Below are 26,859 nucleotides of genomic sequence, written 5' to 3' on the forward strand. Positions count from 1 at the left end.
GCCGGTCAAACTTTTCCTATCGGACCGACTTGTCTTATCTGTCCGGCTGGCTGAACTTGTCCTATATGGTCGACTTGTCCTATCTGTCCGGCCAACTTGTCCTATCTGACCAAACATCCTATCTGTCCGGCCAGCCAAACGTCCTTTCTTACCATCCCGACAGGCTTATTCTATCTGGCCAGCCGGCCGAACTTGTCCTATTTGACCAGCCTGTTAAACTTATCCTATCTGGCCGACTTATTTTCATCTGTCCGGCAGACTTGTCCTATCTCTCCGACTTGTCCTCTCTGGCTGGCCAGCCTAATTTATGTCATCTGACTGGCCAGCCTAACTTGTCCTATCTTTCTGGCCGGTTTACTTGTCCTATCTGTCCGACTTATCCTACCTGGCCATCCGGTTGACTTGCCCTATCTGGCTGAACTTATCCTATCTGGGCAGCCGGCCAAACTTATACTATCTGGCGAGGCGGCTGAACTGATCCTATCTGTCCGTCCGGTCAACTTGCCCTATTTGGTCGCCTTGTCCTATCTGGGCAGCCGGCCGAACTTATCCAATGTGGCCAACTTGACCTGTCTGCCCAACCATCCTATCTTTCCGGCCAGATGGACTAATCCTATCTGGCCGTCCTGGCCGAATTTGTCCTATCTGACTGGCCAGCTGAACTTATCCTATCTGGCCGAACTTGTCCTATCTGACCAATTTGTCCTGTCTGTCCGGCCGTCGGAACTTGTCCTATCTGACTGACTTGTCCTATCGAACTTATTCAATCTGGCCGTTGGGCCAACTTGTCCTATCTGGCCGCTGGACCGACTTGTCCTATCTGGCCGGTGGACCGACTTGTCCTATCTGGCCGGTGGGCCGACTAATTCAAACATTTTCCTTAAAGTACACAACTGGTCAAAAGTTTTAGGACACCTACTCATCCAAGGGATTTTCTTCATTTTTACTATTTTTCGACATTGTAGAATAATAGTGAAGACATTAAAACTATGAAATAACACATATGGAATCATTTAGTAACCAAAAAAGTGTTAAACAAATCAAAAGATATTTTATATTTGAGATTCTTCAAATAGCCACCCTTTGCCTTGATGACAGCTTTGCACACTTTTGGCATTCTCTCAACCATCAGTAGTGTATATATATTTTTTAAGTTCAAATGTTATTGTCCCCACTACAACAACAAAATACAAAATGTAATTTTGTCCTTGAAACATTAAATTGAAATACTCCATTGAAATACTCCATTCCATTAATTCCTATGGAGGAATGCAGAAGCTTCAAAGCCTCATTGGCCAATACATAGCGACAGCAATCCAGGGTTAATATACACTGTGTACAAAACATTATGATGCACTTTCAATGACATAGACTGACCTTGTGAATCCAGGTGAAAGCTATGATCCGTTATTGATGTTAGAGGCATCTATGCAGAAACCGCTCCGCCATTTCCAAGTTGCAAAAATTACATTAGTTTGCCTAATTTCAGTTTATGTGACAAAACAAGCAAGTATAGTGTAGAGAATCATTGTACCATGTAAACCACTGTGAAATACATTTTCCATAATCAAAAATATTGTATTTTCAGCTGTTTGAAGCAAAAACTCAATTTAAGAACGAGAAGCAATAATTACTAATCCCCCATATATTTTTTGTAAATATATATATATATATATATATATATATATATATCTTTTTAAAATATATTTTCTTTTATTATTTTCCCCTAACCCTACCACCCCTCTCCTTATTGGAGTAAACTAATGGACAACAACACTTAGGCTTCTACTTCCAGCTTATACATACTATATACATTTTACGGACACAATGTATTTAGCAATAGTTATCTTTTTTGTTTTTAATCCCATCCTTCAGCTACCATCAACCCCTCCCATCTATCTCTGAAGCTCATTAGTTTGATTTCTATTTTGCCATATATTTTTAACTGTGCTGTTTCACAAAAGTTTTGAACCTATATACATTTTACGGACACAGTATATTTTACATTAGTTATCTTGTTGTTTTTAATCCCACCCTTCAGCTCCATTCAACCCCTCCCATCTATCTCATAACACCATACATTTTTATTTCTATTTGCCATCTATTTTTAAACTGTGCTGTGATGTTTCACAAAAGTTCTGAACCTTTCTATTCTCATAGTTTCTACAGATTGTAAATTAAAGATAAACATTTTTGCTAAAAATATGATTATATTATTGATCGATTGACCATTACTTTTCAAATCACCCAGCAGTGCTATTTGCAGAGTTCGCTCCAGGTAAATGTTGCAATTATTTAGCCATTCCTGAACCGGTGACCAAAAACAAGCTACATATGGACAGTACCAAAACAAATGATCTAATGATTCTGTCTTTTCGCTGCAAAATCTGCAGAGCTGGGATGGTTGTATCCCCCATATATATATATAACATTCTATTGGTTGTAAGAATTTTGTATAATAATTCAAATAGAAAAATTCAAAGATTTGAATCTGGCATTGTTTTGCATATCAGTTCATAAACCATGTGCCATGGAATCGGTACATCAAAAATCTCTTCCCAACTATTTTGCAATCTATATGGCACAGCTGTCATTTTTTTTGGTCCTGAAATGAAACTGGTATACTTTTTTATTTATCACAATTTTCTTTAACCAATTTTGGTCTTTAATGCATGGCAAGCAGACAAATTACTTACTTTTCCCCCCTTCCACTTGCCTCTTCCATTTTTGTGGTAATGCTGCAATTAGTTGGTTGTAATTTTGGGTAGAGCAGACATTTCCATATATTTTTGTTAGCTGCATGTGTGACATAACTCCACCGGTCCTATTTATGATACATTTTACAAAGATTATACTTTTTTTATTTTTTATGTTTTTTATCAATATATTTCAGTTTAACCACAATATTTGTTTTATTATTTGTTCCGTTTTTTTCTGGTGGAATAAACTGAAATTTCAACCAACTTTCTATGACTTGTTTTGAAAATCTGAAGTTTACATACACCTTAGCCAAATACATTTAAACTCAGTTTCTCAATTCCTGACATTTAATCCAAGTAAAAATTCCCTGTCTCAGGTCAGTTAGGATCATCACTTTATTTTAGGAATGTGAAATTTCAGAATAATATTAGAGAGAATTATTTATTTCAGCTTTTATTTCTTTCATCACGTTCCCAGTGGGTCAGAAGTTTACATACACTCCATTAGTATTTGGTAGCATTGCCTTTAAATTGTTTAACTTGGGTCAAATGTTTCAGGTAGCCTTCCATAAGCTTCCCACAATAAGTTGGGTAAATTTTGGCCCATTCCTGCTGACAGAGCTGGTGTAACTGAATCAGGTTTGTAGGCCTCCTTGCTCGCACACGCTTTTTCAGTTCTGCCCACAAATGTTCCATAGGATTGAGGTCAGGGCTTTGTAATGGCCACTCCAATACCTTGACTTTGTTGTCCTTAAGCCATTTTGCCACAACTTTGGAAGTATGCTTGGGGTCATTGTCCATTTGGAAGACCCATTTGCGACCAAGCTTTAACTTCCTGACTGATGTCTTGAGATGTTGCTTCAATATATCCACATAATTTCCCTACCTCATGATGCCATCTATTTTGTGAAGTGCACCAGTCCCTCCTGCAGCAAAGCACCCCCACAACATGATGCTGCCACCCCCGTGCTTCACAGTTGGGTTGGTGTTCTTCGGCTTGCAAGCCTCCCCCTTTTTCCCCCAAACATAATGATGGTCATTTTGGTCAAACAGTTCTATTTTTGTTTCATCAGACCAGAGACATTTCTTCAAAAAGTACAATCTTTGTCCCCATGTGCAGATGCAACCCGTAGTCTGACTTTTTTTTAATGGCGGTTATGGAGCAGTGGCTTCTTCCTAGCTGAGCGGCCTTTCAGGTTATGTCGATATAGGACTAATTTTACTGTGGATATAGATACTTTTGTACCCGTTTCCTCTAGCATGTTCACAAGGTCCTTTGGTGTTGTTCTGGGATTGATTTGAACTTTTCGCACCAAAGTACGTTCATTTCTAGGAGACAGAACGTGTCTCCTGAGCGGTATGACGGCTGCGTGGTCCCATAGTGTTTATATTTGCGTACTATTGGTTGTACAGATGAACGTGGTACCTTCAGGTGTTTGGAAATTGCTCCCAAGGATGAACCAGACTTGTGGAGGTCTGCAATTTTTTTTCTGAGGTCTTGGCTGATTTCTTTTGATTTTCCCATGTCAAGCAAAGAGGCACTGAGTTTGAAGGTAGGCCTTGAAATACATCCACAGGTATACCTCCAATTGACTCAAATGATGTCAATTAGCCTATCAGAAGCTTATAAAACCATGACATAATTTCTGGAATTTTCCAAGCTGTTTAAAGGCACAGTTAACTTAGTGTATGTAAACTTCTGACCTACTGGAATTGTGATACAGTGAATTATAAGTGAATGAATCTGTCTGTAAACAATTGTTGGAAAAATTACTTGTGTCATGCACAAAGTAGATGTCCTGACTGGCTTGCCAAAACTATAGTTTGTTAACAAGAAATTTGTGGAGTGGTTGAAAAACAAGTTTTAATGACTCCAACGTAAGTGTATGTAAACTTCCAACTTCAACTGTAAGTATTTAGACCCTTTGCTATGAGACTCGAAATTGAGCTCAGGTGCATCCTCTTTCCATCGATTATCCTTGAGGTGTTTCTGCAACTTGATTGGAGTCCACCTGTGGTAAATTCAATTGATGGGACATGATTTGGAAAGGAACACACCTGTCTATATAAGGTCCCACAGTTGACAGTACATGTCAGAGCAAAAACTAAGCCATGAGGTCGAGGGAATTGTCCGTAGCGCTCCAAGACAGGATTGTGTCGAGGCACAGATCTGGGGAAGAGTACCAAAACAGTTCCGCAGCATTGAAGGTCCCAAAGAACAGTGGCCTCCATCATTCTTAAATGGAAGAAGTTTGGAACCACCAAATGTCTTCCTAGAGCTGGCCTCACAGCCAAACTGAGCAATCGGGGGGGAAAGGGCCTTGGTCAGAGGGGTGACCAAGAACCCAACGGTCACTTTGACAGATCTCCAGAGTTCCTCTGTGGAGATGGGAGAACCTTCCAGAAGGACGACCATCTCTGCAGCACTCCACTAATAAGACCTTTATGGTAGAGTGGCCAGACGGAAGCCACTCCCCAGTAAAAAGCACATGACAGCCCGCTTAGAGTTTGTCAAAAGGCACCAAATGGACTCTCAGACCATGAGAAACAAGATTCTCTGGTCTGATAAAGCCAAGATTGAACTCTTTGGTCTAAATGCCAAGCGTCACGTCTGGAGGAAACCTGGCACCATCTCTACGGTGAAGAATGGTAGTGGTAGCATCATGCTGTGGGGATGTTTTTCAGTGGCAGGGACTGGGAGACTAGTCAGGATCGAGGGAAAGATTAACGGAGCAAAGTACAGAGAGATCCTTGATGAAAACCTGCTCCAGAGTGCTCAGGACCTCAGACTCGGGTGGTGATTCACCTTCCAACAGGTCAACAACCTTATGCACACAACCAAGACAACGCAGGATTGGCTTCGGGACAAGTCTCTGAATGTCCTTGAGTGGCCCAGGTGTAACCGATGTGAAATGGCTAGTTAGTTAGCGGTGGTGTGCGCTAATAGCGTTTCAATCGGGTGACGTCACTCGCTCTGAGACCTGAAGTAGTTCTTGCCCTTGCTCTGCAAGAGCCATGGCTTTTGTGGCGCGATGGGTAACGATGCTTCGTGGGTGTCAGTTGTTGATGTGTGCAGAGGGTCCCTGGTTCAAGCCCAGGTTGGGGCGAGGAGAGGGACGGAAGCAATACTGTTACACAGGCAGTCCCCGGACTTGAACCTGATCGAACATCTCTGGAGAGACCTGAAAAAGAGCTTGAGAGGATCTGCAGAGAAGAATGGGAGAAACTCACCAAATACAGGTGAGCTTCATACCCAAGAAGACTCAAGGCTGTAATCGCTGCCAAAGGTGCTTCAACAAAGTACTGAGTAGAGGGTCTGAATACTTATGTAAATGTAATATTTCAGCTTTTTTAAATTTCAAAAAACCTGTTTTTGCTTTGTCATTATGGGGTATTGTGTGTAGATTGATGAGGGGGAAAACAATTTAATCAATTTTAGAATAAGGCTGTAACGTAACAAAATGTGGAAAAAGTCAAGGGATTGACTGTTTTTGCCAATAATCTGATGGTCTGACCGAATTCTGTCCCCATCAACACTCTTTTAACTTTTGGTGCCAGTGAGAATGACATAAGAAAGTAGTCAAGACTACTAGCTTGACTGAGCCTCCGCCATATATTCCTCACTAGGTCAGGATATTTAAGCCTCCATATATCCACTAATTCCAATATATCCATGAATACCCTCTGCCACGTCCTGACCACACAGTGCCACCCACAGATTCGAAGCAAATCAACCGTCAAAAGCATTTCCATCGCCCTCATCTCGATTTGCATTATATATATAACTATTAAAAATATATATATAAAAAATACTGCGTATCTTAATTTCCATAATTAACTAGTAATATGCGTAATAACGTAGGCAGTTCATGCAAAGGATTGTTACCTATAACCAGGATTGCCATTACAAAAATTACATTTTTGGCAAGCTATTATTATTTTATCAAACCATTATTGTGATTCATCCTATATTGTCCCTAACTTCATTACCGCCTAGCAACAGATGTGGGACACACATACACACACACACACACACACACACACACACACACACACTCATAGACACTCAACCCTTTCCCCGACAAACAACCATAAGCTGAAATGCTCAACAGTTGTTCCATCCCTGAGCCCAACTCAAGAAATGACTTGATTTATAAATGCATATACAGTTGCAGCTGTTTGAGAAGGCATGCAAAATTGAGCAAAAACGGGGAGATTTGATTAACTGTTGTCAAGTCCTAGATGAATGAGATCAGATACACCCCCTTCCCCTGAAAGATACGCAGGTCCCCCGTTGTGACCATTTTCCCAAGCATCTCTGTGCAGTCAGACCTTTGATTATATTAACATTAACATCAACAGGGCTGAAGTGGAGCAGGTCGAGAGTTTTAAGTTCCTTGGTGTCCACATCACCAACAAACTATCATGGTCCAAACACACCAAGACAGTTGTGAAGAGGGAACGACAACACCTTTTCCCCCTCAGGAGACTGAAAAGATTTGGCATGGGTCCCCAGATCCACAAAAAGTTCTACAGCTGCACCATCGAGAGCATCCTGACCTGTTGCATCACCGCCTGGTATGGCAACTGCTCGGCATCTGACCGTAAGGCGTTACAGAGGGTAGTGCGTACGGCCCAGTACATCACTGGGGCCAAGCTTCCTGACATCCTGGACCTATATACTAGGCGGTGTCAGAGGAAGGCCCATAGAATTGTCAAAGACTCCAGTCACCCAAGTCATAGACTGTTCTCTCTGCTACCGCACAACAAGCGGTACCAGAGCGCCAAGTCTAGGACCAAAAGGCTCCTTAACAGCTTCTACCTTCAAGCCATAAGACTTCTGAACAATTAATCAAATGGCCACCCGGCTGCTACTCACTGTTTATTATCTTTGCATAGTCACTTTACAAATTACCTCGATTAACCTGTACCCCCACATTGACTCGGCACAAGTACCCCCTGTATATAGCCTCATTATTGTTATGTCATTTTCTTGTTTTACTTTTTGATTTAATACTTTTTTAACTTAAGTTTATATTGTAAATATTTTCTTAACTCTATTTCTTGAACTGCATTGTTGGTTAAGGGCTCGTAAGTCAGCATTTCACGGCATATTCGGCGCATGTGACAAATAAAAATGTATTAAATTTATTTTGTGCCACCAGGGCCACAATAATATCCCCCACTCTGATTATCCGAGGCTGTTCTGAGGACAGGGGTTGCAAGTCAATATTAGGAAGGTGCTCTTATTGTTTTGTACACTCAGTGTACAGTACATCTTTGCTGTGAACCCGTAATTAGAACTTTTATTTTGAAGACAATTTTGGACGCTGGAGTAATAGGCCTACTGGTGGCAAAGGTTTCACATCCTCTTTGTTCGTCGGCAGTAACGTTGGCTAGCTAGGTTTACTTTCTACCGTCTCATGCGGCGCTCACTAGCAAAGGTAGCTAAGATACTGATTGGCACATGGGCCATAATGGGTATGTATTCGTGGTAACTTATATTAGATAAAACAATATTTTGTTTTTGCTTGCTATAAATCTGTCTAGGTTGGGTTTTCTAGCTAGGTGGCCAACTAGCCATGATCAGGCAGGGTCGTCCTCATTAGTGTACACTTTACTGAACGTTTTGCAACGCAACATGAAAACGAGCGTTTCTTATTGGATAAGTTCAGGCTGTCCCTGTCCGTTTATTTCTCCTCCGGTGTATAATGAACACAACCCTGATCTCAAGGAAGTAGCTGGGTAGCTAGCTAGGCCTACTTTGCCGTTTTTAGCAAAACTCCTTGATCTATCTAGCAGTGCCGCTACGGCGATCTGTTATGTTATTGACTAACTAACGTTCAGTTTTGAATTATGTTATTGTGTCCACTTGGGCACATTCTGTGCAAGCTAGCCTTATAGCTAATACGTAAGTGCAAGCTAAACTGTAACGTTAAGTTGGCTAACGTTAGCTATCTGCTGGCAATGTTATATCAACCGTAACATTTCTTATCACTCAATGAATAACTATCTGTAGTTAAGATATGCAAAACTAGCAAATTTAGTTAGTTCTGCTATGTTAATGTTCTTACAAAATGTAATTGATCTAGCTAGACATCTAACACACTTCACTGTACTTTTCACATTATAGATTCCCCCATTCCGCTCTCCTCTCTGCGCCTTTTGGTTCCACCTCTACGGCTGATGTCTGCATTTATGTGGCAGGTAGCGCAACAGAGGGCCATCAAGCACTATGGAAAATTAGAGGAGTTTGTGACCGTGGTAACACAAACTGTCCCAGAACTTATGACTGACAGACAGAGAACCCTCCTTATTTTGGGTCTGAGAGCAAGGGTAAGAAATGCCACATATAATGCCATACAGAATCACTTCAATATGCTGGGATAGTCCCACCTACTTCCTGCATCCTGTCACATACTGTTTTTGAATGGGCTTAAAAAAAATAATGACAACATGGGCATTTAAGATATTACATTCTGTTTGTATTTATGGATGAATTTACTTCTACCCAAGGCCTTTTATGAAGGTTTTCAATTGTGTTTTTGTCATCGAAAACCATAAGGCATCAGGAAGAATTTCACATATGTCAAATTACTGTGTTTTCATGAATTTGATGATATCTTGAAGCTCATTAAAAACAGTATGAGACTTTATCCAGGAAGTAGGGGGACTTTCTTGGTGTATAGGTAAAATGCAGAAAATAGTTTTATGCAAAGTATCAGACTTGACCACTTGTCTTGCAGGTAAACCCTGTCAGCCTCCAGACCCTCCTTTATAGAATAAAGTCTTCTCAACATGCACAGGTTGGTGAATCAAAGTATAAATATTGTGCCAAGATTGGAGCTTTTGTTCTGCTGGACACTTATGAGATAATTAACACCCTCATAATTCAGCAACATTTAAAAACAAGAGATTTAAGATTGTTGGTATGGATAGTTGTCTTAAAATGATTGTCTATTTTTAATTTTTTTTTACTTTGTTTTACAGTCCAATGATGCAGGCATGGAATCACCTGAAGCTAACTTTGCCAAGCTCACCCAAAGCTTGATTATAGACCCGGTTGAGCGTGAACACTTCGTCCAAGTAAGTAGCTGTTAATGCCAAGCTTGTCTTGAACCTACAAGGCCTTCCCACACTATGTCAGATTCAGTCTTTTACGATTATTACATGTCACACTGTGCAACGTGACCAAATTTAAAATCTTGACATCAACCTGGCTGGGTTGTAAGGTTTACCTCAGTTCTGTCGTCACATTCTGCGATTGGCTTGCGAGGCTACGTCAGTCGACTTAGGCTACGTCAGCTGGGCGTATCAAGCATTGGCGTCAAAAGAAGAACAACAAGCTGTTGCTATGTTGATTGACAGACACTGCTCCTCCTACCTCTGTGACTGAGCGGTCCTTGTAATAAAAAGCTTAACTTTCGAATTGAAGAGGCACGTCACAACATGGAAAAGCTAATGCCGAATATAATCCCCGTAGCATGATTATTGGCATTGCTCAATAAAAGCATTGCAATTTTGACATTCAAGGTGTGATGGTTATTTATAACTACAGAGCCAATTACTTGCACAAAGCTTTCATTATACAATGTGTGATTATTATTATTTTTTTTTATGAATGGTGTCATTGCTGGTTCTGTTCTTATTGATACTGCCATAACTTTTTCGGAGCTTAGGAAAAGTAGATGTACTTAAAGGAAAACTCCACCCAAAAACTCTCTTTTGGTATTTGTTTTATTAGTCCATTGTAGGGCTGGGCGACTATATCAAATTTAATTTGAATTGATCTTTTGTGCGATATTCCAAGTAACTGTATCACAAGAATCAAGTTTTTTTATTTTTTATGAGCGTTTATGTTCACTTGTTGTCTTTTTGGTCTTGTCTCCTTTGCGCCTTCCCATTTACACCAGAGATCTGTATATAATGATGAGATGCGCATCTCCACCCTAACAATGGGGGTCGTTGTCCCAAAGGCGGGAAGGCAAGCGACAAGCTAATGTCCAAAATAAGCCCATTGAAACGCATTGGGCTTATTTTGGACAGATTTTAGCGCGCGTGAAACCGCTCGCTTTGCCTCTTCCTCTGGTTTACACACACACCAAGCCCCTCTCCCTGTCACTCACAACAACAAAGATGAGCGATCACTTCTTCCTCCTTGACAAGTGGTTTCAACTCGCTATTTGCATTTGAGAGAGGAAACTAATACATTTTAAAGAGAAATTGCAGAAAGGAGTAGTGGAGAAAGTAAAAGTTACAAGTCCATTATGATATTCTGAGAGAGCATCTTGGCATGTATAACAAAGCAATTAGAAATGCCAGACGGGCTCATTTTTGTAACGTGATCACTATTAATCAGGATAATTCGACAGTGCTCTTCTCGACCATTGATGGCCTGATAAATCCTACCCTCGCAAACCAATGTGAACTTTCCTCTACATCTAAATGTCATGAGTTTGCGGCATATTTCAGAGATACCCAGCCTAATGTTTCAGTCTAGCAAGACCTGATGATACGTTTTGATATGTGCCCTAGACTACCATGCAAAGGCACTATAGATTTATTTTCCCTGGTTGACAGACATGCTCAGGAAAGTGATATCACAACTTCAGCCTTCTACCTGCCTTCTCCATCCTATCCCCACCACCTTCTTCAAAACAGGTTTTAATTGCATATCTGAAGAAGTGAAAGCTGTTGTTAATCACTCCCTGTTCGCAGGCACTTTCCCCACTGCAATACACTGCTATGGTGAAGCTCCTTCAGAAGAAAAGTAATCTAGATACTTCAGCTTTTAGCAATTTTCGGCTATGTTCCAACCTTCCATTCTTAAGCAAAAATCTGGAGAAATTGGTTTTCAAACAGCTTCTCTTTTTTTTCTATCTGGTTTTCAGGACTAGCACAGAGACAGCCTTTGTTAAAATTGTAAAATTATTTTAGAGGCAACACATGCCAAACAGCTCTCTGTCCTTTAATCTTGGATTTAAGTGCTACATTCAACACTGTTGGCCATGATGTCCTTCTGGACAGACTGGAGAGGTGGGTTGGCCTCTCCGGTCCAGTTTTAAATTGGTTTAGTACCTATTTAACCAGTCTTGAGTTTTTTGTCACCCCTGGTGAACATATCACGTGGCGTTTGACACAGTTCGATTTTGGGTCCGGTTCTGTTCAGTTTATATATGTTACCCCTTTGCAACATTATCAGAAAGCACAGCATTGATTTTTTTTTTTACATTAGTGTCACCAGAGGATTTTAGATCAACGGATAAATTATTAGACTGACTTAGTGATTTAAATACTTGGATGGCTCACAACTACCTCCAACTAAATCAAGTCAAGACCGAGGTGGTACTTGTTGGAGCCAAAGCACAGAGAGAATCTGTACGCACCTATTAATTCACGGACAAGACCGATAAAACACCAGGTAAAAAACCTAGGTGTTATTTTAGATTCTGAACTCCATTTTGACTCACACATGAGGAATGTGACATCTTTTACCACCAGAGGAACATTGCCAAGGTGTGGCCAATTCTCTCTTGGGCTGATACAGAGAGACTCATTCATGCTTGTATTACAAGCAGGCTTGTCTACTGTAATGCTCTTCTGTCTGGTCTACCCAAGAAAGTCATTGGTTAACTGCAAAAACATACAGAATGCTGCAGCACTGGTACTGACCAAGACCAGATGGACAGCACACATTACACCGGTTTTAAGGTCTCGGTACTGGCTGCCTGTGTGTTTTTAGAATGAATTTCTATTGGTTTTTAAATCAATCCATGATTGTTCACCCCAATAAGTTTTGGGACACTGTAAAGTCCATGGAGAATAAGAGCACCTCCTCCCAGCCTCCCACTGCACTGAGGCTAGGAAACACTGTCACCACCGATAAATCTACGATAATCGATAATTCCAATAAGCTTTTTCTACGGCTGGCCGGGCTTTCCACCTGGCTACCCCTACCCCGGCCAACAGCTCAGCACCCTCTGCAGCAACTTTCCCAAGCCTCCCCCCGCTTCTCCTTCACCCAAATCTAGACAGCTGATGTTCTGAAAGAGCTGCAAAATCTGGACCCCTACAAATCAGCTGGGCTAGACAATCTGGACCCTCTCTTTGTCTAAAATTATCCGTCGCAATTGTTGCAAACCCTATTACTAGCCTGTTCAACCTCTCTTTTGTATCGTCTGAGATCCCCAAAGATTGGAAAGCTGCCACGGTCATCCCCCTCTTCAAAGGGGGAGACACTCTAAACCCAAACTGTTACAGACCTATATCCATCCTGCCCTGCCTTTCTAAAGTCTTCGAAAGCCAAGTTAACAAATAGATCACTGACAATTTTGAATCCCATCGTACCTTCTCCGCTGTGCAATCTGGTTTCCGAGCTGGTCGCAGGTGCACCTCAGCCACGCTCAAGGTACTAAACGATATCATATCCGCCATCGATAAAAGACAGTACTGTGCAACCGTCTTCATCAACCTGGCCAAGGCTTTCGACTCTGTCAATCACAGTATTCTTATCGGCAGACTCAACAGCCTTGTTTTCTCAAATGACTGCCTCGCCTGGTTCACCAACTACTTCTCTGAGTTCAGTGTGTCAAATCGGAGGGCTTGTGGTCCGGGCCGACTCTTTTCTCAGTATATATCAATGATGTTGCTCTTGCTGCTGGTGATTATCTGATCCACCTCTATGCAGACGACACCATTCTGTATACAGTTGAAGTCGGAAGTTTACATACACCTTAGCCAAATGCATTTAAACTCAGTTTCTCAATTCCTGACATTTAATCCAAGTAAAAATTCCTTGTCTTAGGTTAGTTAAGATAAAGTGGTTATTTTAAGAATGTGAATGTCAGAATAATAGTAGAGAATGATTTATTTCATTACATTCCCAGTGGGTCAGAAGTTTACATACTCAATTAGTAATTGGTTGCATTGCCTTTAAATTGTTTAACTTGGGTCAAATGTTTCAGGTAGCCTTCACAAGCTTCCCACAATAAGTTGAGTGAATTTTGGCCCACTCCTCCTGACAGAGCTGGTGTAACTGAGTCAGGTTTGTAGGCCTCCTTGCTCGCACATGCTTTTTCAGTTCTGCCCACACAGTTTCTATGGGGTTGAGGTCAGGGCTTTGTGATGGCCGCTCCAATACCTTGACTTTGTTGTCCTTAAGCCACAACTTTGGAAGTATGCTTGGGGTCATTGTCCATTTAGAAGACTCATTTGCGACCAAGCTTTAACTTCCTGACTGATGTCTTGAGATGTTGCTTCAATATATCCACATCATTATCCTGCCTCATGATGCCATCTATTTTGTGAAGTGCACCAGTCCCTCCTGCAGCAAAGCACCTCCACAACATGATTACTGCCACCCCCGTGCTTCACGCTCGGGTTGGTGTTCTTCGACTTGCAAACCTCCCCCTTTTTCCTCCAAACGTAACGATGATCATTATGGCCAAACAGTTCTATTTCTGTTTCATCAGACCAGAGGACATTTCTCCAAAAACTATTATCTTTGTCCCCATGTGCAGTTGCAAACCGTAGTCTGGCTTTTTTATTGCGGTTTTGGAGCAGTGGCTTCTTCCTTGCTGAGCGGCCTTTCAGCTTATGTCGATATAGGACTCATTTTACTGTGGATATAGATACTTTTGTACCTGTTTCCTCCAGCATCTTCACAATGTCCTTTGCTGTTGTTCTGGGATTGATATGCACTTTTCGCACAAATACCTTAATCTCTAGGAGACAGAGCACGTCTCCTTCCTGAGCAGCATGCCGGCTGCATGGTCCCATGGTGTTTATACTTGCGTACTATTGTTTGTACAGATGAACGGGGTACCTTCAGGCGTTTGGATTTTGCTCCCAAGGATGAACCAGACTTGTGGAGGTCTAAAATTGTTTTTTTGTTTTTTTTGAGGTCTTGGCTGATTTCTTTTGATTTTCCCATGTCAAGCAAAGAGGCACTGAGTTTGAAGGTAGGCCTTGAAATACATCCACAGGTACACCTCCAATTGACTCAAATAATGTCAATTAGCCTATCAGAAGCTTCTAAAGCCATGTCATTTTCTGGAATTTTCCAAGCTGTTTAAAGGCACAGTCAACTTAATGTATGTAAACTTCTGACCCACTGGAATTGTGATACAGTGAAATAATCTGTCTGTAAACAATTGTTGGAATAGTTACTTGTGTCATGCATTAAGTAAATGTCCTAACCGACTTGCCAAAACTATAGTTTGTTAACAAGAAATTTGTGGAGTGGTTGAAAAACGAGTTTTAATGACTCCAACCTAAGTGTATGTAAACTTCCAATTTCAACTGTACATCTGGTCCTTCTTTGGACACTGTGTTAACAAACCTCCAAACGAGCTTCAATGCCATACAACACTCCTTCCGTGGCCTCCAACTGCTCTTAAATGCTAGTAAAACTAAATGCATTCTCTTCAACCGATTGCTGCCCGACTAGCATCACTACTCTGGACGGTTCTGACCTAGAATATGTGGACAACTACAAATACCTAGGTGTCTGGTTAGACTGTAAACTCTCCTTCCAGACTCGCATTAAGCATCTCCAATCCAAAATTAAATCTAGAATCGGCAACTTATTTCGCATCAAAGCCTCCTTCACTCATGCTGCCAAACATACCCTCGTAAAACTTACTATCCTACAGATCCTTGACTTTGGCGATGCCATTTACAAAATAGCCTCCAACACTCTACTCAGTAAACTGGATGTAGTCTATCACAGTGCCATCCGTTTTGTCACCAAAGCCCCATATACTACCCACCACTGAGACCTGGCCCTCGCTACATATTTGTTGCCAAACCCACTGGCTCCAGGTCATCTTTAAGTCTTTGCTAGGTAAAGCCCCGCCTTATCTCAGCTCACTGGTCACCATAGCAGTACCCACCCGTAGCACACGCTCCAGCAGGTATATTTCACCGGTCATCCCCAAAGCCAACACTTACTTTGGCTGCCTTTCCTTCCAGTTCTCTGCTGCCAATGACTGGAACAAATTGCAAAAATCACTGAAGCTGGAGACTCATATCTCCCTCACTAACTTTAAGTATCAGCTGTCAGAGCAGCTTACCAATCACTGTACCTGTACACAGCCAATCTGTAAATAGCACACCTAACTACCTCATCCCCATATTGTTATTTATCTTCTTGCTCTTTTTCACCCCAGTATCTCTACTTACACATCATCATCTGCACATCTATCACTCCAGTGTTAATGCTAAATTGTAATTAATGTGCCCCTATTGGCCTATTTATTGCCTTACCTCCCTAATCTTACTACATTTGCACACACTGTACATATATTTTTCTATTGTGTAATTGACTGTACATTTGTTTATCCCATTTGTAACTCTGTGTTTTTGTCGCTTTGCTTCATCTTGGCCAGGTCTCAGTTGTAAATCAGAACTTGTTCTCAACTGGCCTACCTGGTTAATTAAAGGTAAAATAAAAATAACCTGCCGGAGAACCTGAGGGGGCCGAAACTGTAAAAAAAAAAATAAGATCTTAACACACCTTTTTAGCTTTGCTTTTCCATCGGGTGCTTTTTAGTCGTTCAGATTTTGTTATTCATCCTCTTATCTTTGTAGTAAATAATATCTATATTTTTTTCCTGTGAAGAACGTTGTTGCGTTCATTTCTGAAATGTGCTGTATAAATAAAGCTTCATTTAACCTGTGTTCATTTTCTGTAGCCTAATGCCTACTACATTAAGTTAGTGAATGTGCATTATGCAGGGTTCTGATTATGTGTCCCTTTCCAATAATGCAGAGAAATTATATAAATTGATAAGGTGTAAATGCAATGAGTAACGATATCTTGGCTGTATACATAGTGTACTGTCGGGAAGAGTGGGTTGTGCCCTACTACACAAGTGGCAGTAAGTGTAAACGCCACGAGTTCTAGTTTGATATGCTTTTACATTAGTTTTTTGTGTCTCTGGCGTTGTAGTCCACAAGCTGTTCAGGCAAGAGGGTGGTTAAAGAAGGCGCACACCTGTAGTCTCTTGCGGTGGTGTGGCTTCACTGGCAGAATCCGTAACTCTCCTTCTGAGAAGTCTGGAAGGAGAGTGGGCACGCTGTGTCTTCCTAACTGCTCACTTGAGTTAGGTCCAGCCTGCACACTTGTGCAAGTCAGTTGATTAGGAAATACCTTGCAGGTGTGCTGACTAGTAATCCTGCACAGGTGTGTTCGGTGAGCAGCGCTGTGGCACTGTCTTTGGCTGGCCTGGTGCTGAAGGTAGTGCGGCCTTGCACAGTGCTGAACTGAGTGCCGTTGTCCATGGGGCTGAAGTGAGCGCACCTGTCTCCTGTGCTAAGGTGGGTGGCTCTGTCCATGTTGCTGCACTGAGAGTCCTTTCAGCCACACCTATGCCCATGCCTCTCATGGTGCCACACACCCCTCCCTTTAACTCCGAGCCATGAGAGAAATTGGTGGAAGAGAAAATGGAGCCGGGAGAGGGCATCAGCGTTCCCATGAGCAGACCCTGGTCTGTGTCAAACCACAAAGTTGTATGGTTGTAGCTCGAGGAACCAGCGGGTCACCCGGTCATTGGTGTCCTTGGCCATCCACTGCAAGGATGCATGGTCTGTCTCCAGGGTGAACTGCCTTCCCATGAGATAGTAGGATAGGGAGCAGACAGCCCATTTTATAGCCAGACATTTTTATACAGTAGCATAGGAGCTTTTGACTGTTGAATAAAGCATCATGTTCTTAACCATCCCAGACCTGGGACTGGACGGCTCCCTGTCCAGTTTCAGAGGCTTCTGTTTGGACGACGAAAGGCTGGGAGTAGTCTGGTGACTTCAGGACTGGTCCTAAACAGAGGGAGGTTTGAAGATCCACGGAATAAACTGCTGGTAATAACTGGCCAGTCCCATGAAGGCTCTCACCTGAGTCTTGGTGGCTGGATAAGGCCAGTTGCTTGGATACCAGGGCGATGGGGCTGGCCCTCTGACTTTTCGACTCCTCTATGGCGTCCAACTCACACACATTTTTGACCTCGGTGCAGATGGCTTTGCGATGAGCTTCAAGGACCCTATACGGCTTCACATATATAGTCTTCCCAGCTAATATAAGGATATCGTGCTCTAGCACATCTGTCCACAGAAGATATCCGTGACGAAAAATATCCGTGTACTGATCAACGAAGTGTCTTACCTTTTGGAGTTGTTGGGGAGTAAGGTCTTGGCCCATGTTTACGACATCTCTGGGTATTTCCTGAGGAAGCTCTGTGGAGACAAAGGCCACAGTAACATCATCCTCCTCCCACTTCTTCAGAAGTTTAATGTGATATACTTGCTCCCGTTTACGGCGATCTGGCTGGTTTATCCCATATGTCACTGGGTCTAGTTTCTCCATGACCGCGTAAGGCCCCTGCCACTGGGCGAGGAACTTGCTTTCTGTGCTGGGCAGAAGGAGCACTCGGTCACCAGGATTGAACTCTAGGAAGGCCCACCCTTGTGAACATATGTACCAACTCCTTGGCTATGGCCTTGGTAGTGATGGTTCATAGTGGAATTGCCTCCGGGTATAGTCTTCTACCACCACCACCAGGATATATCGGTATCCTTTCCCAGACTTTGGGAGAGGTCCAATTAGGTCAATCCCTTGTCTATCAAATGGGGTCTCAATGATGGGTAGCAGGGTACACCCTACTGGGGCAGTCAGCTGACAGGTGGGACACCTCTGACAGTACCGTGCGACAGACATGTAGATTCCGGGCCGGTAAACCTTCTGTAGGATTCGTTCCCCTGTCTTTCCCTCACCCAGATGAGCGCCCAAGATGTGAGAGTGGGCCAGTTGGAGAACAACTGGAACATACACTTTGGGCACAAGGAGGGTATAAGTTCTTTGCCTACTTCTGTAACCGATAGAGTAGCCCTTGACGAAGGGCAATGTAAAGAGTTACCAAAGGGTATTTGCGAGGTTTTGGTCTCTGGGCATCACCAACACGGCCCTACAACATAACTGAGAAGTCATTGATATATGGGGGGGGGCTCACCTTCCACATCAGCGGTATCTCCGCTGTCCTCAGGCTGGTCTGGTTGTGCGGCATCACCCAGCAGCACCTTTACTGATCTCTGCTGGCGAGAACGTTTTTTAGTATGTTGCCCCTTCAGAACAGGCAGCAAAGGCTTGGGTCTATGTGTGTGGTGAAGAACAGAGGTAGTGCGAAAATATTTTTTGCTTACCCCAGCAGCCTCAAAGACTCAAATCCCAGGCAGTTTCAACCTAGGAGCATTAGAGTCGTCAATTCTGGCATCACCCCTGCAATGACCGTCCATGCCCCACAATCAGTGTTGAACCGGATGTGGGATGTCTTCGGTGTCCCCATGGATGCAGGTGAAGGGTAGGGTGTTATGGTTTCGAAGACACCCTACAGGAATCTATTCTGGCTGTATCAGAGTGAGTCCAAGAGAGCCAGTATGTTATGTTAACCTGCACTAGATACTAGCGAGCAGGTACCTCACTTCTCTCCTCCCTCAAGTCCCACAGGTGGCAATCGCTGGTAGGTCTGTAATGCATTTGCCCATCTGTTAATCGAGTTGTATACCTTTGGCCCCACATTTTCCGCACCAGACAACATTACGTTGCTCCTCTCTGGCTGGGAAGTAAGCGGCTGTTTTGGGAGGCTCATATTTTCTTGAGGAAAAAGGTTGTGTCAGGTTGATTCTTCAAAGGTGAAGGTCGTTCCTGTTTGTTTGACTTAAGTGCATCTTTTGAAGCACCCAACTTTTCCACCAGCTAAATCATGTCCTGGTAAGTCTGAGGGCATTGTTGGGTGGCTGCTTTGTGCAGATTCATAGGGAAGGCCTCTCATGAACTGGCCCAGGACGACTTTGTCGATCACATCGTCCACAGAATTGCCTTATGGCTTCAGACAATTTTTTCCCAAGCCGCCTTCGGTGGTATAATTGGGCCCGGGGTGCTTGGCCAGCTTGTTATTCCCAGGTTTTGAACCGTTGGATGCATTGCAAATGGGTTGAGCCTTAATCTGCTCAGGATCTCCTCCTTCAAACGGTCATAGTTATTGACCCCTACTGTCTCCAGATCCTGATAGGCTTGTTGGGCCTCTCCTGTGACATACGGGGCTACAAGAGTGGCCATGTCGTCCGGTCCCATAACTCTCTCTCTCTCTCTCTCTCTCTCTGCCACTTTCAAACATGAGCCCGGCCATGCCTTCTACCATGGTATCGGAGATCTGTTGGCTGACTCCATGAAGAATTATGAGTTATCTCAGCATGTTGTCCAAGTTTCCAACTCCAGGATTAGACATGGTTCCACTCTTGCGCCAAAAAAAAGTTACATAAAAAATAAGTTGTGTGTTTACTCAGATGTCTGCATTCTCCACCATATGTCGGGAAGAGTGGGGTGTGCCCGACTACACAAGCGGCAATGAGTAAACACACAACAAAAGAGTAAAAGTTTCAGATGCTTTAGCTTTTAGTGTCTGTTGCGTTCTAGTCCACAAGCAGTTCAGGCAAGAGGGTGGTTGAAGATGGCGGCCACCTGTAGTTTCTTGCGGTGGTGTGGCCTCACTGGCAGAGTCCGTAACTCCCCTTCTTAGGAGTCTGTGGAAGGAGAGAGAAACAGTAAGTGGGAGAGTAGGCACAGTGTGGCAGTGCCTTCCTAACTGCTACAGGATAGATAATAAACAGTAAAAGCAGCATGCTGTGATGATTTAAGAGTTCAATGCAGATACTCTGGGTAGCTATTGATGAACTATTTAATTAACGGGGGTAGAAGCTGTTCAGGGTCCTGTTGGTTACAGTCTTGGTGCATCAGTACCGCTTGCATTGCAGAAGCAGAGACAACAGTCTATGACTTGGGTGGTTGGTGTCTTTGACCATTTTTAGGGCCTTCCTCTGACACCGCCTGGTATAGAGGTCCTGGATGGCAGGAAGCTCTGCCATATGCACTGCACTCTGAAGCGCCCTGTAGGCTGTCTCATCATCGTCAGTGATCACGCCTACCACCATTATGTCATCGGCAAACTTAATGATGGTGTTGGAATTGTGAGCGGCCACACAGTCGTGGGTGAACAGGGAATACAGGAGGGGACTAAGCACGCACCCCTGAGGGGCCCCCGTGTTGAGGGTCAGGAGTTCCAGGATCCAGTTGCAGAGAGAGGTGTTTAATCCCAGGGTCCTTAGCTTAGTGGTGAGCTTGGAGGGCACATGTCAGCAATCAAGTTTTCAAGATATATAACTTTCGAAATACACAAATACCAAAACACAGCATCATATGATGACGCAAAACGCAGCTGTATTTTGAAAGTTATACATCTTAACTCGATTGTTGACATACAAAACATTTTGGGACTATATCAACAATGAACTAATGAAAAAAATACCAAAAGAGTGGAGTTTTCCTTTAATCGGCAGACCCTGTCACACTGAACAAGCCAAGACGTCCGACAATCGTTTACGATCTAAGAATTTGCCCACCACGTGGACATTTTGTCTGGGATGGCAAAATCGTGGCATAAGGTTGCTAAAATCATGCAGTCTGTGCGGGCCTTTACTTGAACATTTTCTCTGGCCTGACTCAAGTTAGTTATGATATTCGTGGAAAATATAGTTGAGTTGAGATTCAGTAAGATTGTTAGTCAAGATAGCATTTGAATAGTGAATAGGCCTACGCTATTATAAATCATAACTAGTCATTCACTAACATTAATTTGTCTAAACTGCATTTACACAGACAGCCCAATACAGATTTTCTTTCAGTCATTGGTATTTTGACCAATCAGATCTGATGTGAAAAAATCTGGTGTGATTGGTCAAAGTGTAAGCAAATATCAGAATTGGGATACCTGTCAATGCCACAACACGTAGGCTTACATGCCACAACACTGATTCCTGTTCTGTGGGTACTGGATTATGCTAGCCTGGGTGCCAAGACAGCAGAAACAGGCTTGGCACCCAGGCTAGGATCATTCAGGGTCTCTAAATATAAAACAATAATTAATTGGTCTAATAATTTTCCCTTTTGCATTACTGACTCTCCATCTTCTCAGGTGGTGTTTCCTGAAGAATTCAGACCTGATTTTGACCAAGTGCTTCAGGAACTGGTCTGTGACTTCCTCACTCGGCTGGAAGAGCTGCTTACACTACCAGACTTTAAGCAGGTGCAGACATCACTTTCGTAAGAGTCTTGAGACAACAGCATTCAAATTAATAACTGTAGTTGGCCTGGAATCTATTTTGACATTTTATTTGTGTCCCTATTTTCCCTAGACTGCATTGTTGCTGAGTGCTGGCTCCTCTGGCCTAGATGAATGCCTGCAGTCTTTCTCTCACTCAGAAGATCTCCAGTTTCTGCTCCAGAATTACAAACAATGCAGAACATTGTACACAAACAGTAAGTTCATAGAAAATTACTCTTTTTTTTTTTTACCCATCATTTTAGCACCACATGGTCAGATAAGGTTTATTGATGTAACAACTACATCTGAGGATCATAATCTGATTTATGTGCAGGAAGTTCCTCTCACCATGTTCCTTACCTTTCTTGTTCATTTGAAAGGGATTTAAAGTTGGAAGGATTAGCCAAATAATAAACAATTTGACAGATTAAAATGTAAATTATGGATATGAGATAAGTATTCAGAACAGCCTGGCAGATATTACATTTATTTTTAACATATTTGTTTTTGTCTGTGTAGTTTAGTGTAGAACATTGTACACAAACAGTAAGTTCATAGAAAAGTATAAATTTTTGTTTGTATAATTTTAGCACCACATGGTCAGATAAGGTTTATTGATAGAACAACAGAATCTGAGGATAATAATCTGATTTATGTGCAGGAAGTTCCTCTCACCATGTTCCTTACCTTTCTTGTTCATTTGAAAGGGATTTAAAGTTGGAAGGATTAGCCAAATAGAGTGATGGATTAAAATGTCAATTATGGATTTGAGAAGTTTTACCTCTAGTTGTTCTCAACAGTCACCTAGATATTATTCAAAGTGTGTTTTTAATGTATTTGTTTTTGTCTGTGTAGTTTCCTCCTCTGACATTCCTCAGGAATCAGATATTGAATCTGATGCCTTCCCTGACCAGTTAAACCGTACCAATCTGGACACTGGTGTGGGGATGAGGACTGGGATACAAAGCAGAGACTGCCAAAGGATGGAGTTGGCATCACATTTAGTGGAAATGGGGAGCACAAGAGATATTATAGGCTGCGATGAAACCTGTGATGAAGGGAATGAAGATGACATTGATGTAGAGGATGACCCAACGCAGAAAAGGTATGAAAATAAATGTATTTTTATTGTTTCAAACGGTACAGTTGGTAAATAACCATTTGCATTTGGACAGTCTATCAAACAAAATTACCACTTGACCCAGTAGTAGTCATCAATTTGCATTTCTGTTTTGTGCCTTTCACAGGGCTGGTTCTGGTCTTTCTCCTACCAGTGTCATGCAAGGTGGTGATACAGGTGAGACCTCACTAACTTTTAGTCAAGTACATTTACCCTTTGGATAGCCTCAGTTGACCATTGTGGGGCAATGGTAGGGGAAACTTCCTCATGAGTTCAAAATTTGTTTTCATTTTCCCGCAGACACCGTTGCAGGGGTGTCGTTTCAGGTGTTGACTCCCCTTTCTTCAGCTTCAAATGAGTGTGCCCCATCTACTTCCAGTTCATCACACATGGTTGTCCACCAGTGTCCTCAGTGTGGGAAGTGCTTTAATTATCAGTCTCAACTTGTCCAACACCAGCAAATTCACTGTGGGGATAATCCATACAAGTGCTCCAACTGCGGGAATAGATTCAAATTCTTTACAAGTCTGTCAAACCATAAGAGGATGCAATGTGTGGGCACTGCCTTTAGCTGCCTGAAGTGCTGGAGAGAGTTTGGTTCTCTACGTGAGAAATTGAGACACCAGTGTCCACACAACGAAGTCATGTACATCTGTCCACAGAGCGGGAAGAGTTTCAAGACGCCACAGCAACAACCATTCCAGTGCCGTCATTGCGCAATGGCCTTTTCCGAAATGGATCAACTGCATTCTCACGAAAAAATTCACGGAATCGCCCAAACTCTTGACTGTCACACATGTGGAATTACCTTCAGCAACTTGCCCAGCCTCGTGCACCACGTGGAAGCCCACAAGAGGTCGGATTTGAGACCATCGTCGCACCTTCCAAAGAAGAAGAAAGGATTGCAGCTTCCGAAAACTCACCATTGTCACCAATGTGGAAAGTCCTTTGTAACAAACCGACGCCTTAAGGATCACGTGCGTACTCATTTGAATTATCGTCCCTTCCCCTGCTCCTACTGTGGAAAATGTTTCACTCAGAAAGGTAATCTCAATGTGCACATAAGGATCCACACAGGGGAGAGACCCTACATGTGCTCTGTGTGTGGGAAGACCTTTCAGTCAGCAGGGAATCTGCAGGTACACCAGCGCTTTCACACGGGGGAGAAACCCTACCAATGCAAAGAATGTGACAAACGTTTTACTAAGTCGAGCCATTTAGTCGTCCACATGCGTGGGCATACTGGAGAGCGTCCCTTCACTTGTAATGAATGTGGAAGGAGTTTTATCCGGAAAACTTGCTTAAAGAAACATTTGCTAGTTCATTCAGGGCAGAAGCCTTATTCACGTCCTCGTTGCCCGAATAATTCCAAGCGCAGTTCACAACCAAGCTATCACATGAAGGAGAATCCTACTAATGCGACCGCCATGGCTGGACATGCGACCGCCATGGCTGGACATGCGGCTGCCATGGCTGGACATGTGGCCGCCGTGGCTGGACATGTGTCCGTACCAGCAATCTATCATGACAGCCTTAACATAAAAATGTTGGCACATGTTGGCATGTCCCGAGGCTATGCCATGGAGAGACTAGGAGGCGGTCCTTCAAATTGTTGAACGCTGCCCTGCGCACGGAAAAATGTCCCAATACTTCCCCCCCGCCCCTACCTCTTAGTGGGTAGTTGGGAGTGCAATTCGCTAGCGAAGCAACAAGTTATGGGGAAAAATCAATACTAGTCCAGAGAGATTAATGGGTGTTCTAATCATTGTTAACATGGAAACAATAGCATTTTTCATTGTAGGTTTCAAACAAACGCTCTGCAATGGCTTCATGCACGGAATTTAATTAGAACAACTAAGAATTTATCATTAACACAGAAACAAAGGAATTTTCCAGTATAGGTTTTCCAAAAACGTGCGGCAATGGCGTCATTCACGGATGGGGGAGGGGCTTTGGAAGGTGACAGGGGTGTAGACTCTAGTCTTTCTCTATACATCATGTCTCAGAACCTCATCAAGTAGCTGGTTTGGTTGCCAAGGTTACCGGACCAGTTAAGAAGCTACTTTATAGTTTCATGTGATGTTCTGTTTTTCTCATTACAAATATTATTCCTTTACAGATGTATTAGACATGTAGAGCTGTTTGCATGTACACATGTTTATGTAATAGGAGCGGTAGTCATGGATAGGGGTTGAACTAGTAAATGCATGTGCAATTGTAATATAAGTATTTGCTCTAACAGTAATAATGATAATGTGTTATTTGATAAGCGTATTTCTAGACTTCCAAGGAATCTAGAAAAGTGTATTTCCTGGTGTTATATTTGGAGGGTTGTGATATTCTTTGTTATACCTATTATTAAAGGTTTTAATACTTAAGCTTCTATTTATTTATTTTAGGGGCACTCAGCACTGTGCTCTCTCTGTGTTACTTGTGACCAAACTGCACAATCGCATGCTATCGCAAGGCCGTTTGGTTGTGTGTTCTGTTTTCTGGGTTATTGGCTGCTCACAACTAGGGTTGCAAAGGGTTGGAAACGTTCCGGTAAGTCTCCATGGGAAGTTAAGCCCGGGAATTTTGGGAATTTTGCTTAAATTCATAAAAAATGTTAGCTCATAAAAGTGAACCTTTTCTTTTTAGTGGGATACACATAAGGCAATTCTAGGTCTTGTGGCATATTTTGGTTAAACTATCCCCAATTCAATGGAATTGCAACCCTCTGCATGCACAGTGCACTCTTCCATCACATGTACAGCTGATTCTCAAGATCTTGTAAACAAATGAGATGCTATTGAGCCCACACTACTACACTGTCTGAGCCAAGGACAACATGCTTTCTGGTAAGTTTTGATTACAATACTGGGTGGGGTGAATATATTTTATATGGCATACATTATTTTTTGTTAACTAGTAAACAGTAGCCTACAACAAAGTGTGTTTAAATCATTTCTAACTTGTTAACAATTTCTGCTAGTTAGTTTTTGCTACGATGTGGGTTTTCGCCTGCTAACTGAAGTGTTAATTCACCTGTTTCCATACATGTTTAATTTTAAAACATTTATCTTACAAAGAAGTTGTTTCATCTGTTTAACTTTTTATCTGTACATGGAATTGTATTTGTTTTGTTTTTTTACTCATTATTTTCTAATATTTACAGGAAAAGGCCACGGGCACTATCTGATGTGTGGAGACATTTCACTGCAGCTAATGTAGAAGGAAAAGCTGTGTACATTTGCAAGTACTGTGCCAAATCATATGTGAAAAATGCAACAAAGATGCAGAATCATCTGACCAAGTGCATAAAGTTCCCTCAGCACTCACAACAAGCAACCTCTGACAAAAGTCCCTCTACTTCTATTTGAGGTGAAAATTATGAATCAGACACCTTATCGATAGCAACAGCTCATGGGCCTCCTGGAATCAGATGTTTTTTTGACTCAATGGAGGAACGTAGCCATAGAAATGCTGATGAATGTCTTGCTCGAGCTTTGAATGCAACTGGTTCACCTCTGATGCTCACAGGAAATATGTATTGGAAGAGATTTCTGAATGTTCTTCGCCCAGCATACACCCCTCCAACCAGACATGCTTTAACTACTCATTTGCTGGATGCAGAGTTCGAGTGAAGGTCAAGCAAATCATAGAGAAAGCAGACTGTATTGCAATCATCTCTGATGGGTGGTCGAATGTTCGTGGGAAAGGAATAATTAACTACATCATCTCCATCCCTCAACTAGTATTCTACAAAAGCACAGACACAAGGGACAACAGACACACCGGTCTCTACATTGCAGATGAGCTGAAGACAGTCATCAATGACCTTGGACCACAGAAGGTATTTGCACTGGTGACAGACAATGCTGCGAACATGAAGGCTGCTTGGTCTAAA

General features: G+C 42.5%; 1 protein-coding gene across 1 annotated transcript; it reads left to right on the forward strand.

Annotated features, from left to right (window-relative positions):
* The first annotated feature begins 8,035 nt into the window (after nt 1–8,035).
* LOC115180530 (zinc finger protein ZFMSA12A-like) lies at nt 8,036–25,348 on the forward strand. Its single transcript, XM_029742692.1, has 9 exons — nt 8,036–8,180; nt 8,833–9,035; nt 9,446–9,505; nt 9,690–9,785; nt 21,722–21,832; nt 21,942–22,065; nt 22,706–22,955; nt 23,098–23,147; nt 23,271–25,348. The coding sequence occupies exons 1-9, from the start codon at nt 8,123–8,125 to the stop codon at nt 24,584–24,586; spliced, it is 2,268 nt and encodes a 755-aa protein (XP_029598552.1). The 5' UTR covers nt 8,036–8,122; the 3' UTR covers nt 24,587–25,348.
* The last annotated feature ends 1,511 nt before the right edge of the window (nt 25,349–26,859 follow it).

Source organism: Salmo trutta, chromosome 40 (genome assembly GCF_901001165.1).
Source record: "Salmo trutta chromosome 40, fSalTru1.1, whole genome shotgun sequence".
In the NCBI taxonomy this organism is placed as follows: Eukaryota; Metazoa; Chordata; class Actinopteri; order Salmoniformes; family Salmonidae; genus Salmo; species Salmo trutta.

Bases quoted from the DNA above. Each gene is read 5' to 3' on its own strand.
- LOC115180530 (XM_029742692.1), top strand. From the start codon at position 8,123: ATGCGGCGCTCACTAGCAAAGGTAGCTAAGATACTGATTGGCACATGG. The intron at 22,956-23,097 runs GTATGAAAATAA...TGCCTTTCACAG, and splicing joins GATGACCCAACGCAGAAAAG to GGCTGGTTCTGGTCTTTCTC. The intron at 23,148-23,270 runs GTGAGACCTCAC...ATTTTCCCGCAG, and splicing joins CATGCAAGGTGGTGATACAG to ACACCGTTGCAGGGGTGTCG.